General features: G+C 37.8%; 1 protein-coding gene across 1 annotated transcript in view; it reads left to right on the top strand.

Annotated features, from left to right (window-relative positions):
* The first annotated feature begins 10,271 nt into the window (after positions 1–10,271).
* ELAPOR2 (endosome-lysosome associated apoptosis and autophagy regulator family member 2) overlaps positions 10,272–14,879 on the top strand; it is a 169,043-nt gene continuing 164,435 nt past the window's right edge. Inside the window, exon 1 of the mRNA XM_079151662.1 lies at positions 10,272–10,629. Coding sequence (XP_079007788.1) covers positions 10,441–10,629 — 189 coding nt within the window. The 5' untranslated portion in view covers positions 10,272–10,440. The remainder of the gene's footprint in view (positions 10,630–14,879) is intronic.

The raw sequence follows: 14,879 nt of genomic DNA on the forward strand, positions 1-14,879 counted from the left end.
GCATGTCAATCATACTTACATTTCTTTTAAAACAGGAAAGTTGGTAATGGTTAAAGAACTGTTGGGTCATAAGATTTCTAATGGCTCAGCTTTAATATCCTGCAATGCTCCTGTCCCCAGAAAGGTCAATATTAGCTATTAGGTATGCAAATATTGGGTATATAGTTCACAAACAAGCTTGTTATTGCAAAGCATTCTTTGAACAATGAGTCTCACAGGAAAAATTGTATTGACATTTACTATCTCATTCACCATTACATTCTGCTTCAAAGTGATATCATTTTTCTTGCTTTTTAGTTCATGCTTCTTTGCCTTAGAATTCTGTTTAAAAACCCAAGGATCATCCCTCTGCTTTTACAAAGATTAACAAATACATCTTGAGTGACCCTGAAGGACAATGGAGAAGGGAACTTCTCCAATTGATAAAATCTGGTATGCTTTTCCTGGAAGAAGGTAACATGATGATAGATTATACCAATTCATGGGTGATAGTTGAAGGTTTGGTTAAAGAGTGAAGGAGTTGGAAGCAAGAGGATTAGAGGTTTGCTGAGAAGGAGGACTGGAGAAGAATGTCTAATAAACCTCTTGAGATGGGTCCAGCATGTGAGAATATTAATGTCCTATGTGAATTTTTACCACCTACTCAATAACCAAGTGAACTAAATCACCCACCATATTGATGTTACTCCTTTCCACAGTGACCTATGTCAGTGAGGTATAAACAATGAATGACCCATTATAGCAGTGATGAAGAGGCACATGCCTAGATAAAAATTGATGACCTCTGTCCTGGGTTGATCTGGCTATGGCCATGGCTGAATGCCCAGTTTACCAATGGTGAAGACCAATAGAGTGAGCCCTCAATATTGCATGCCACAATGAGGGAACAAGTTTTTCATCTGGTTGATTGTATTGATTTCTCTCCATTATGCAGTGAATAGCAATTTGTCCTCAATGGACTATACACTTAATAATTTGGGGGTTACCATGCTGCTTTTGTTGACTTAATGAATGCCTCATTCATTTCAGGCCATCTTATGCAATCTTACTTATAATCAAGAAACTGATTTTATAGTAAAATAAGGTCAGTGCTTGACTTTTTGGGTTTTCTTGTGTTTCCACAAAACCTCCACTCAGAAACAGCTGGTTTATGGCACAGCAGAATAATTTAAGGAAGACTTCTTTATAGCATCAACTGGAAAACAATACCTTTTGTCTTTCAGAATAAAATGTATCCTCTGATCTGGTGATTAATATATGATGCTGTTTCTCTCAGAGTCAAAACCTGGGAAGTGAAGTAGGGGTGGTATTTCTCATTATTACACTGAATGACCATTGCATAAAAGTTTTGCTTTCCAATGCCATTACTTTAGCCTCTGCTAGTTTGGAGGTCTTGGTATTCATTAGAAAATATACTATCAGAGGACAAAATTGAACTGGAAGTTAAGATTGCCATGTGTCTTTTTTTTTTTTTTTGGCTCTTCTAACCAATGGACTAGGAATTAAAGGGAAGAAAAAACCTTTGTTTTATGATGGTTTCCTATAATTCTCTAAGATGGAGCACAAGGATTCTTCTGGAGTGTCTTCTCTTGTTGTAATATCCAGTAATAACAGTAAGTGGAAGACTACAGCTTATAAGTTAGGATCATTAAGGCTCAGATCACGCAAGAATTAAGCTTTGGATTACCCTTTCAGACAAAGAACTGTGACCAATTGAGATGATGACTCAGTATATACTGGAAGGAAGTTATCAATACCAGAAAATTCCAAAAGTTATTATAGAAATGAAAGATTATTGTAGCTGCTCACATTTTCTACCTTGTTCTTCTATATGTATAATTGTATATTAACATTTCTCTTCCCTTGGTTCTCTAGTTTTTTCCACAATAATATTTTTCATATCTATAAAATCTAATACTGTATTATCAGTTTTAGTGACTGATTACTTTAGTATCATTAGGTTTTACTACTTTTCTAAGGATTCAATTATTAAATAAACATATAGTAAAATTAATTTTTTGGTGTATAGTTCTATGAATTTTAACAGATGGTAGAATTTTAATACCTCTGGTAACCACTTCCACAATCAGGATCCAAAATAGTTTCATCATCTCTAAAAATCTCCTTTGTGTTATCTCTTTGTGGTTATTTCTCCCTTTTACAGCCCTGGTCCCTGACAACCACTGATTTCTATCACTAGAGTTCTGTCTTTCTGAGAATGCCATATAAATGGGATGATATATTACATAAATTTTTGATACTGGCTTCCTTTCCTTAGCACAATGCCTTCGAGATTCATCCAGTTATAATGTATGTCATACCCTTTTATTGTTGAATAGTAATTCCCAGGTTTTTAATATGTGGTGGACTGGTGGTAGTCCTTTATAATTTACCCAATAGGTTTCAGGATATCAAGATTGGATTGTCACTGAGCAAGGAGAGAAATGAACATTACCTAGAGATGGAACTTGTAATTCAGGAATAAGAGTGTTTATGTATGTTGACTGGCAAGAGGGTGAACTGCTGCAGAATTTTTAGTTTGATTTTCTTTTATTTATCCTGTCCCTCTCTTAATGTGCCTTCCTGAATCAAAGAGGTTAAACGGGTAAAAACATCACCAAGACTCCCTCTTGTCTGGATTCTACATTAAAAGTAGGTTTTGCTAGGGAAATTTGGAAGGAGTAAGTGAGGAACATGAGTGAAGCTTACTTCTTCAGCTTCACGAGTAAAGATTAATTCTTCTGGAAAACATGGCAACAGGGACATTTGGTTCTTCCGCTCTAGTAGGCACAGAGGTTTGAGTGGCATGTGAAGCTTGCAGTGGAATTTTCACTACAGTAGTTGTGTGGCTTGACAGGGCATTACTTCAGCTGTGATTCACCTGGTTAATAATGGTGCGAGCTTTGTTCAATGTCTCTCCAAAAAATTCTATAAGGTACCCATGTATACTGTATAATGTAATGTAATCAATTTCTAATAGTTTTCTTTCTCTTTAAACTGGATAAAGTGGATTCTGTGATCTGCAGTTAATTCTCCATTTCACAAATTGAGAATTTGGGGATTCCTTCTCAACTCCTCTTTGGATACATTTTAGAAAGTACTAAATTAATTATAGTATATCTGAAGTATTTCATATTAGCATGAAAAATCACTTGCTCTCCTTTCCGGTGACCACACAATGCATTTATTCATGCAACACATACTTATGGAGTGCTCGTGTGCTAGATCTGCAATTACAATGAGTAAAAGCAAAACAAAACCCTATTTTCATGGAGCTTCCGTATGTGCGGAGGAATAGACAATAAGTAAAATATGCAGCATGTAAGATGTTGACAGTCTCAGGGAGAAAAGCAAAACAAAAAAAGAGATAGGAATTTTCAGGGATTTTAGAAAAAAATCACTGAGAAATGATATTTGAGTAAAGACCTGACAAAAGAAGAGCATTGTGGGCAAAGGGAACAAAAATACAAGGTCCTAAGGTGGCTGCACATCCAGTAGGTTGAAGGAACAAGGAGGTCAGATGGCTGGGAATCTGAGAATGAAGTGCCTTCGAGGTCATACACTGAAATGCAAAGTTACTAAATTTTTATGCTAAATATCAACATACAAGTATCCTAATTTGTGTAATATTTATTATCAATAAAATGCAAACGAAACAAAAATTTTTAGGAAAAACTCCTGCTCTAACAAGACACTGGAGGCACTGTGCCTCTTGGGAGTTTCTGTACTCCAGAGGAGAAACATTGGTGTAAATAATTAAGGAAAGAAATATTCACAAAGAACTACAATTGACCAATAATCGTGGCAGATATTTTGGGAACATGAACTCATTGTGTACATGAACTCACTGCACACCAACCCTATAATGTCAGACATTTTAGTTTTAATTTTCAGATGAAGAAATTGAAATTAAGGATGATGAGGTAATGTTCCCAAGACCACACAGCCAGTGATAGGGGAGTTTTAATTTAAAATGCAGGTTTGTCTGACTTTACATTGTGATTGTTAATTTATGTGTCAGTTTGACTGGAGGGAGGGATACCCAGATAGCTGATAAAACACTCTTTCTGGATATGGCTGTGAGAAAGTTTCTGGAAGAGATTAGCATTTGGATCGCCATCCTCGCCAATGTAGATGGGCATCATTCAGTCCATTGAGGCCTGAATTGAACAAAAAGATGAAGAAAAGGTGAGTTCACTCCTTTATCTTCTCCTGCCCTCAAACATCTGAGCTCTTTGTTCTCAGGTCTTCAGCCTTGAACTGAATTATATCACTGGCTCTTCTGTATCTACCCAGCTTGCAGAGGACAAATCGTAGGACTTCCTGGCCTCCGTGATTACATTAGTCAATTCTTATATGTCTACTTACATTGATCTATCCTCGTAGTTTCTATTAGTTCTGTTTCTTAGCAGAACCCTAATTGGATATTTCCACAACCTCTCACAGCAGGTTCAACTCTCTATTCAAGTGAAATCCTTCTCCTTTATCTACAAATAGTTTTGTTTTGATCCTTGAGGGAAGTAGAGAGCAAGGGAGATACATCCCACTGGTGAAAGCCTTTCATAGGTGTAGAGAAAGCAAATCAAGACACTCTGATTTAGCCTTTCCTCATATGACCTATTTTCCATTTTTTGAAACAATCTCTTCTGTTCCTTTTAAAAATCCCTCAATTTATCCTTCTGGATTCCCCATTCCTCTTTCCCTACAAGTTAAAATTAAGGATGTGTAAAATGCAGAATATGATAGAAATACAGCTTAAATACCATATTAATTTTTAACGTACTTCAGCTTTCTTATTTTAAGAACTGAACAAATATATGTAAAAAATTTGAAAGTGTGAAAAAGAATAAAGAGCTAGGAAAAAATTGCCTACTTCATATTACACAGAAAATACCCCTATTAACCATCTTATCTATCTTCTCAGTCTTCTAGGGATTGAAATCAGGGGTTTCACATGCTAAGCAGCACTTACCACTGACCTCTTTCCCAAGCCCTTTCAGTATTTTCAACATGGATTTTTAAACCTAGTTAAGATCATATTCCATGTAATGTTATTAAACATTTTAAAAATATTGAAAAGTACAGAAGACAATGAAACTCCCTAAGTGAGTGAATGCTACAATCTGACTACCTGTGTTTGAAAATCCACACTGGCTTTTCCTGAGGAATTTGCATCTTTATTTCCTTATCTGTAAAATGGAAATAATAAGAGCATCTATCTTATAGGGTTGTTTAAAGGTTAAATGAAGTAGTATTGGAAAAGGTTTCAGAATAGTGCTAGTTCCAAAATCTTTTCAGGTACTACTAATTCATCTAATGTGTGTTCAATAAATGTTAGCTATTATAGTAATTGGTACCCAATATAATAAAACATTTTTTTCATGTGTGCTTCAACATTTTTTTCATATATCCTTCCTTCTTTCCTCCCCCTCCCTTTCATCCTTCTTCCCTTCCAGAAATAAAGCATTAAAGGTACAGATGAGGCCCCTTTTTAAACTCCTTCTCAATCTCATTTTACTTTCTTCTCTTCTAGGCAATTGCTATCCTGAAATTGGTTCATATCCATCTGCCCATGTTTTTATACTTTTATTATATTCAGTATAGCTCTTATGCATAAATTTTGTATCCAGATTTTTCCCACTTTACTGAAAGCATTTTCCTAAGCATTTCCCTTTGTCAGACGCCTTCCATAAAATATTTCTTTGTGATGGGATAATATACCATTGAACATATTAAATTAAATTTGGCCTAACATATTATTTTGCCTCCATATGTACTAAACTGCAAACTAACTTAAGAGTATATTCTTGTAACAAGTAGCTGAGACTTGGCTCATCATAGCAGCCCAGTTTGCAGCCAATTAGGGCTGCAAACTAAACAAGGCAAATGCAGAGCTATAACCAATCAGGCTATTTCTATAAGTCACTTCTTTTTTAATACAACCTACTCATCCTGCTGGGTGGAATTCCCTGAACCTTACTGGTTCAGGATGCTGCCTGATTCATGAATGATTTGTTTGCTCAAATAAATGCTGCTACATTTGTCTAAAAATATTTTCTTTTATCAAAGAGCATTATTTACTTGGTTCCCTGGTATTAGATATTTAGGTTTCATTTGCTGTGTTTCACGAGTGCATTTTTGTTCTTATGCTTTTGTATACATCTTTGATGGTTTCATCAGGTAGAATTGATTGACATCAAAGAACACAAATATTTTCAGTAGTTTGTAATGATTATTAAAAGAACATGGAAAAAGTGCAAAGAGAGAGTCTATAAAAATGAAAAGAAAAACATCTGTTTTGCCACCAGTACAACATAATTTCTACTAACAGCTTTGGTTTATTTTATTCTAATCATAGTCCTTCCATAAAACACACTTAACCCCCCCTCACTCCACCATCATACTTTGTTAAGATGTGTTTCTAACTTTTTTATTACATCATCACATTTCTTCAATTAATCTAAAATTCTCTGGAAAACATAATTTTTAATATCTGTGTATTTCTTCCACATGAAGTAGCATAAGTTATTTAGTCATTTGCCTATTTTGGGGCACTTAAGGCATTTCATTTTTAATAATATAATAATAGTGAGTACTCTTACTCAGTGCCTTTGTTCTTCTTATTTACTAGTTCCTTGGAGTCCTGGAAGTAAAAATTATTAAGTTAAGGCATAAACATATTTGAATAAGTTATGTTGTTAAATTATTCTCCAGAAATACCTGTTCTCCTAAGTGTATGATCTATAATACACATTTTCCAGAATTGTTACATTTTTGCTAATTTGATGTAGAAATACTTTATATTAATGTCTCCATTCTGACTGCATAAAATTTATTTTATTAGAAATTTGTTACTTGACTATATTTAGATTATTTGCTAACTTTGTGCTTAGTCAATCTAAAAAATTGGCGTTATTTATACCACAATCGATTTTAAGCTTAAAAAGAAATAAAACAAACTTACATGTGTAGCATCACATTAGCTAAGGCTTTTGTTGATTTTTAATGAAGTTAAGCTCATTTTTCAAACATACCCTGCACAAAAGAAACTGATGATCATCTAGTGCCTTTAAAGTGTTTAAATCTTCATAGTTAAATCTCTTCCAAAGAATTCCATTAGGAATTTTCATTAAAAATACATTTTAAGAGACTAGACTTTTAAGGGTAAATTACTGATTAATCACAAACTATTTGAATAATCTGTCAGATTCTAAAATAACAGTTTCAAGAAGATCTTAGCGTTTTCTTTGGATTTCCTTTCTCTGTATGCTGATTTTAATTACCCAAGTTCAAGATCTTTTCTATAGGTGACACCAGTATGAAATTATTCATTAGTTACAAATTGACCTACTTAGGAAAAACTGTAATTATCATTTAACCTGGGTACATTGACTAAGATGAACTTTATTTTTACAAGGAAAGAAAACTGTTTTCAATTAATTAGCGATATTGCTAGTTATGTTCCAAAATAACATATTTTGACTCTTGTAAATTTTCAGTGAAGTAAAGAATAAAAAATACATAAAGGAAATGACAAAGGAAGAAGATATAAGTGTCTGTATGATTTTGCAGAGGTCCAGATACTTCTAAATGTAAAACAAAGGAAAAAATTACAAAAGGAAATGTCACTATATTTAGGAACATAAAAGTGACAATCTCCTTCAGCAAAGGTTATCGGAAAGTACATTAAAAGAAAGATTACAAACTGAGGAAAATGCTTTTGATATATTTGGTAAACATACATAAAAATTTCAAGGATTGCTTATAAATTAATAAAAAAAATAAAACTTCAATAGAAAAATGGCCAGAGTACCAATGAAGAGTTTATACACATTGACATAAGAAGGTAATATATACAAGTAGTCAGTAAATATATATTAAAGATTATTCAACATCACTGTTATGGTTTGGATCTGGCATGTCCTTCAAAGACTCATATGTTGAAGGTTTGATCTCCAATGCAGCAAGGTTCAGAGGCGGGGTTTTAGGGTAGTGATTGTATTAGGAGGGTTTTGAGCTCATGAATGAATTAACCTTTTGATGGGTTCATAATTGAATGGATATTGTGAAGTGGAGCTTCGCGGGAGGAAGCAGTCACTGGGCCTGTGCCCTGGAAGGGTATATCTTGTTCTTGGCCCCCTCCTTTGTGGGTCTCTCTCTCTCTCTCTCTCTCTGCTTCCTGACCACTATGAGATGAGAAATTTTGCTCTACCTCACGCTTCCTGCCATGATGTTCCACCTTGCTTCAGGCCCAAAGCAATGGAGGCAGCTGCACATGGAGTAAAACCTCTGAAACCAGGAGCCAAAATGAATATTTCCTCCTTTACGTAGATGTTCTGAGGTATTTTGTCACAGTGCCAGAAAGCTAACATAATCACTAATAATAAAAGTACACTAAAAGTACTAATAAACATATTTTCCTCTTCTACCAAATATTTACAGTATCATAATCTAGTGTGATGTGATATAAATACTCATAAACTACTGGGAACAGTTGGTAGCATTTTTTGGAGCGAATTTATGCATTGTTCACTAAAAACTTTAAAAATGGACATACATATGATTGATGATATCAATCCTGGAAAAGTATCATGCAAAATTTAAAAATATGGAAAAAAATAAAATTAAAAAATATGCATGGTTTATGTATTAAGGAAATTCATTCTAGAATTATTGCTAACACTGAATATTTGAGCAACAATGCCTAATATCCAATAGTAAATTATGTATATCCAAAAGTAGATGATATTATGCAATTATTAAAATTAACCACTTGAAAGAGTACTCAAGTTAAGTTAAAAAAAAGCAAAATTATTTACAAATTATTATTCCAATATTGGCGTACACACACAGTTAAAATAACAGGAAGGAAGTTTCTCCAAATATTAATATCATTAATACTAGTGGTGTCTTCTTTGGGTAGTGGCATCTCTGGTAATTTTTATATTCTTCCTGAAACTCTTAAATATTTTCCAAAATGTTGATAATAAACAGATATTATCAGAATATGCAGGATATATATACATCACATATGATTTGCACTATATATCTACATATTTATAACTATATATATATATATATATTTTTTTTTTTTTTTGTGCTGCTGGGGATTGAACCCAGGGCCTTATGCATATGAAGCAGGCACTCTACCAAGTGAGCTTATCCCCAGCCCTATAACTATATATTTATACCTACATCTAGGTATATTTATATTTCTCTCTCTCTCTCTCTCTATATATATATATATATCTGAATATACACATATGTATATAGAGTGCTCCACTTGAAAATGTTTATTAAACAGACATTAGTGAGGACCGAACACAAATTCAGGTCAATTTATGTTTTGTATGTCAGATAGGTTTCTTCAGGTAATCAATTGTCCAAAATTTGGGCTTCTTTTGAGCAGGACAACTAACTCATTCACAGAATTTTAGATTGAGAAGGCACCCTCCATATCCCGGGTACCGAGGTCTGTCCATCATGTTCGCCATTTGGTTCCCACTACCTAGTTCAGTTTTTGCATGGAAGATAAAAGACCACCCCAGTCTTTGTACAGGAGAAGCTGCTTTCTCCAGAAACAAAAAGACTTTCTTGCCTAAGGTTACACATCCCCATGAAATAATACCAGTATCAGCAATAATTAGGATTACTATTATTATCAACACTTATCACATCTACTGAGCTTCAGGCCCTCTTGTAAGTGCTTTATGTGCATCAACTTATTTAACACTTATAACAACCCTCCCGGGTAGGTACTGTTATTATTTTCACTGAATAGGTGAGAAACGGAATCACACGCTACATCCTATACCTCAGTCCTCTTTCTTCCCCGCCATTTCCTGCAAACTCTAATCACCTAGAAATTGGATCTGAGGCTGCCCACACGGGTCTTTTAAGTGATGTTCCTAGGTTGCTTCTCTGTGTGTGTGTATGATGCGAACACTGGGGAGATTTTAAAGACCCGTCTTCTTAAAATAATGTCCTGATGACCTGTATTTACTGGGCTTCATCCCTCGAGCGTTCCTACTGCTGATCCGCTGGGACCCAGAAATAGGAAACACTCCGGGGGTCCCCGGCCTGTCTCGTCCTGTCTTGCAATGAAGCTCCAGCTCCGGTGACAGCGCAGCCCCTCCAGACACGCTGCGCTGGGCCGCAGCCCCTGCCCGCGCCACCTGCTCCCCGGCGCCCGCGTCCCCGCCCCGCGTCCCGCCCCCGCGCCGCGCCCGCGTCCCGCGGTCCCTCCCTCCGGCGTGACGGGAGCACCGGCGCCGGCTGCCCGGGCCGCCAGCGCAGCGGAGCTGTCAGCAGGCGCACGAGCAGGGGCGAGCAAGAGGCGAGTCCAGTGAGCGCACCCTCCTCGTGGCCAGGGAGCCGGAGCTGCCGCCCCACCCCGGGAGGCTGCCTTCCTGCTGGCCGGCCGACCACCGCGGGACGGAGATGCTGCTGCTCGCCCTGCTGCAGGCGCGGGGCGGGGGCCGGGGGCGGCCGGCGGGGGTGCCCCGCCGCGGGCGCGCGGCGTCCTGGAGCCCCGCCTGGATTTGCTGCTGGGTTTTCGCCGGCTGTCAGGCGGCCTGGGCTGGGGACTTGCCTTCCTCCTCCAGCCGCCCGCTTCCTCCTTGCCAGGAGGTGAGCCTCACCTGGTCCCTTACCTGGAGTTTGCGGAGAGGGCGGGGGAGGGGGGGGAGGGGGTGCCTGTTTATGTCTCCATTTGCCATCATCACCTTTTTCCTTGTTGGAGGACAGGGCTTTCGTTTTGTTTCAAGGGATGAAGTTGCCCGCCCCTGGTAGCTGGCCAGGAGAGGGTGTGTGGCTTTGCTCTCTATCTGGTGATGTTTTCTGTTCGCGCTCATTTGTTTGGGGGGCTCAAAAGGACTTTGCGGTGCCCTCTTGGATAGCCAGGTTTGAGGACCCGGGGTCGAGGGAGATATTTCAGCGAGGGGAGGATGCGAAGGGGGGAAGCCCCGCCAGTGAGATGTGGAGAACTATCTCATTACAGTTTTTCCCGAGACCCAGATACCGACTCGGGAGGGTTTCCCGCGCCTCCCTCCCCCTTTTCTCCACTCCCGGGCATCTACAAACACCTTCCTCTTACTTCCCTGCGCTCACCTTCCTGATAAGGCCCAGGGGATTTGCTAAGCCAGTGCGTGGTGTCATTTGGCATTCTTCTGGCAAAATATAGATATAAATTGGGTAGAAAAAAAGAGTGTGTACTTGGGGAAGAGGCGGGCTGATGAGGTAGAAAATTAGAAAAGACAGTGAATATGCTCCTTTTGGGAGGTACTTCATCACCTGGCTGAAGCTGTGCAGCTGTGTATTTTATAGCCTGATATTATTGTGAATTTACAGCCGAGAAGGATAAATTATGGTGATAAGATTTCCTCCAGGTTTTAGGGGAACGAGACTCGGTGTGCCAAAAATTTACAGGGGGTGTCATTGGTACTTCTATTGGGTATTTATCTTTTTAATGTTCTAGAAAGTGCATCTTCTTAATGAAAAATCAATGAGGGGAAGGAAGCAACATTTCTGACCTACTTTGAGTGATTATGTTGGAGAGGATATGAAAGGTGGGTCCTGTATTTAGGAAGATTGCTAGGATTCAGGGTGATGGGGCATTTGAACTTAAGCAGCAAAAATAGGTTAGCCAATATCCCTCGGGGAAGAAAGGCCAGAGCTTATTCCTCTGTGTACTTTGTTATAACTTCTTATTTTTACCCAGGTTTGAATGAGAGAGTATCTACATTCTAGACATCACCATCCATGGATTTTCAGCTTCCTTTCCCACAATACAAGTCCCAGGACAGCCTGAAATGAAAGAGAATTAGATCAAAGGCTTGTATGGGAAGACACAGAAGTGTTGTAATAAGGGGAATCGGGGCAAGCTCTTAATAAGCAGCCATATTTAATCTCAGAGTTTTTGGTATAATTAGTTTAATATGTATCCTACAACTTTTTCACCTGGGAATAATCCATTCTTCCAGGTTTCTATGGAGAGCTACTTCTTGGACATCCTCAGTTTAAACAGCTGTGACAGTATAAACTTTATCCTTTATCAATCCCCTCCCCAACTAACATCAGTTCCAATATGCAGAATGTGTGTTTTTCTAAAGTGGAAAGTCTTTAAACTTCTTGTAACATTAATTTTTATTAATCTGTTCAAAATAGGTGAAGGTCAAGGCTAGTAGAGTAGATACTTTGGCTACTTCTCTACTGGCCTGTTACAAGCAGACTAGTCTTTTAGATGTTCTGCACACATGTGCATGGAGAATAAGTCTACAACCTAAGGCAGAAGCATGGAAAGAGGTAGAGGGAATGACAGACAGAAGGTTCAGGAAGACTGTGTTTAGTCAATACCAGCTTTTTTTGGCTTTAGAAATTGCATGTGATTTATCTTTTTAGCTCTCAAATTTGACTTTTTTCTCTGACAATAGGAATAAGGAAAATGTATAAGAGGATGCTACTGAGCCTGCTTGTGGTTAGTTGTGTTTTTAGAAATGGTTACAGATCCATTTATATTCCTTCTGATGACCATTAACTGTGAGTTGAATCCTTTGGAAATAGAAAAGGTCTAGTGGCCTTCCAAGGGCAATATCTGCTTTTCTCTAATCTAACCAGCTGATCTAATGTGTAAACTTGATCATTGTTTCTCTGTGACATTGTTTTTAAGAGTAAAGCAAGGAGGCAAGTGATTTTCAGGCTTCAAGGGTAAGGGGTGTGGAGGGAGCATGCTCTTGAGCTTAGTGCTTTCCTCCAATATACAGCTGTGGAACTGTGGACCCAACTCTTGTGAACAAAGGCACAGAAAAAGTAATTGCTCTGTGTCACTGCTGCCAGTTTGTCTCTTTGCATTCTTTGTTAATATTAAAGGGAGTGAAAACTGTGTACAAAAGACAGGGTGGAGGTCATTCTAAACCTCGTTTGTCTCACCATCATTTATTAGTATTTTTATAAAAGTAGTCCTGCTTAACTAAGTTACAAAGTCTAGCAGTTTCTTTGCCTGGTTGTAGAGGAGAGTAATGAAAGGAAAAGAAGCACAGAAAATTGGCCTGGGAGTAATTTAGAGATGATTGCCTGAGAACAGAAAAAAGGCCCTTCAAAAAGACAACTGGGTATGAGTAAAAGTTTCACTTAGATTCTTGCAGAGGATTGGACTCTGGGGTGAAATTCATAAAAAACAGTTTCCTTTGTCAACATCCTGGATTATAGAGTTGAAAAGGAGAGGAAAATAAAATTGCTTTGGAATGTTCCGCTGGTGATCAAATCAACAGAATGGAAGTACAGGCACAAACAGGAAGTGATAGTTTGGAAGAGAGAAATAAAAGTAAAGTCAATGTGCCAGCAGATGAAGGACAAGAATAGGATGTGACTTTGGTAAATGGCATTCAAAGAAAAAAAGGACCAGATATCAGAAGATCAGAAGTACTTGGGCTTTCATATGGAGCAATTTACAGAAGGTATTTTTCTAGGTATCTGCTTTTCGATTGTAAAATAAAAGTAATGAAAACTGATCTATGTACTTTCTTGTGAGGAAGAGATTAATTTATTAAGGGAAAAACCTATATGAATGTAGAGTTCTTTATTGTTAGATTAGTAGAGCTAGATACTATTATTTCAGCAAGAGTCTACAGCAAGACTTCAGAGATTCATAGGATAGCCCAAGAATTGGAATGAGGTTTTTGACTCACTGAATAAAAGGATTTAATTGAACTGCCAGAAGGAAAAATAAAAAGGCCAGAAGATGATTCAGAGTTGGAGTAAGGTATTAAAAGATGGAGTCCATGAGAAAAAAAAGAACAGAACTAAGTGGATTATGTATGCATTATTTAAATTTGGTAAATTAAATCACTAGGTAGCTGATTCTTAGTTCACCGCTCTAAAATCTCGCATAATGCATAATGTGATTCTACTGGTCTGTCTGAATCTTTATTGAATGATGACTTTTGCCAATAGTTTTTTATTCTACAAACATTTATTCAGCTTATACTGTATTGCAGTCAAAATGTCATGATGTAAAATCACAAATAAAAAAATACATGTGGGTAAGGATGAGACAGGTATGTAAATGAACAACTGCAATTAAGGGATTTGGTGCCGTGAGAGAAGAGAGGGGCAGTCAAATCTACTGGGGAGGATCAAAAAAGGTCCTATGGAGGAAGCAAATGACACTTGAAAAATGAGTAGGAATTTGCAAAAAGACAAGGTTCAGGTGTGTGTTGGTTTGGGGAGAGCTATTTCTGTATGGAGCAAAGACTGAAAAAGGGCAGAAACACAAAACTGCATTGTGTTATAATTGGTTATCATTGGAGTACAGAGTACAATGAGAAGCTTAATGAAAGTAAATCTGAGAGGCAGGCAGGATCTGATCCCAAGGGACCTTTTATTATGCTAACAAGCTGGTCTTCATTTGGTAGGTGAAGATTTAAAACAGGAGTAACATGCTTTAGTCTGGCAATGGTATGGAGGCCCCATTAGACGGGTGGGAAATAGAGGTGAGACCTTCTAGGAGGTGATTGTAATTTAGTTCAGGTAAAGAATGGCAGATTCTCAGTTAAGGAGTAGCAATGAAGGTGGAAAAGAGGGCTTGATTTAGGTGATAGAAGTGATAGTAAATGATGTGAAGAATGAGGGCCTGAGAGATTCTGGCTTGATTAGAGAAGTTGCTGCTAACTTGCAGGTGATGGAGGGTGAGGATGACATGAGATGAGGAAATTCCTTCTGGAGAGTGACTTTGAGTGGTTCAGTCAGCAGTTGGGTATCAGGTTCTGTTGCTCGGGAGCATGGTTTGGGCTGGTGTGGAGATCTGAGAATCACTTGACTGGGAGGTGCAGTGAAACTACTGGATTAGCTGAAATCATTCAAGGAGAACTAAGGTCAAAGAT

Source organism: Sciurus vulgaris, assembly GCF_902686455.1.
Source record: "Sciurus vulgaris genome assembly, chromosome: 8".
Classification (NCBI taxonomy): domain Eukaryota; kingdom Metazoa; phylum Chordata; class Mammalia; order Rodentia; family Sciuridae; genus Sciurus; species Sciurus vulgaris.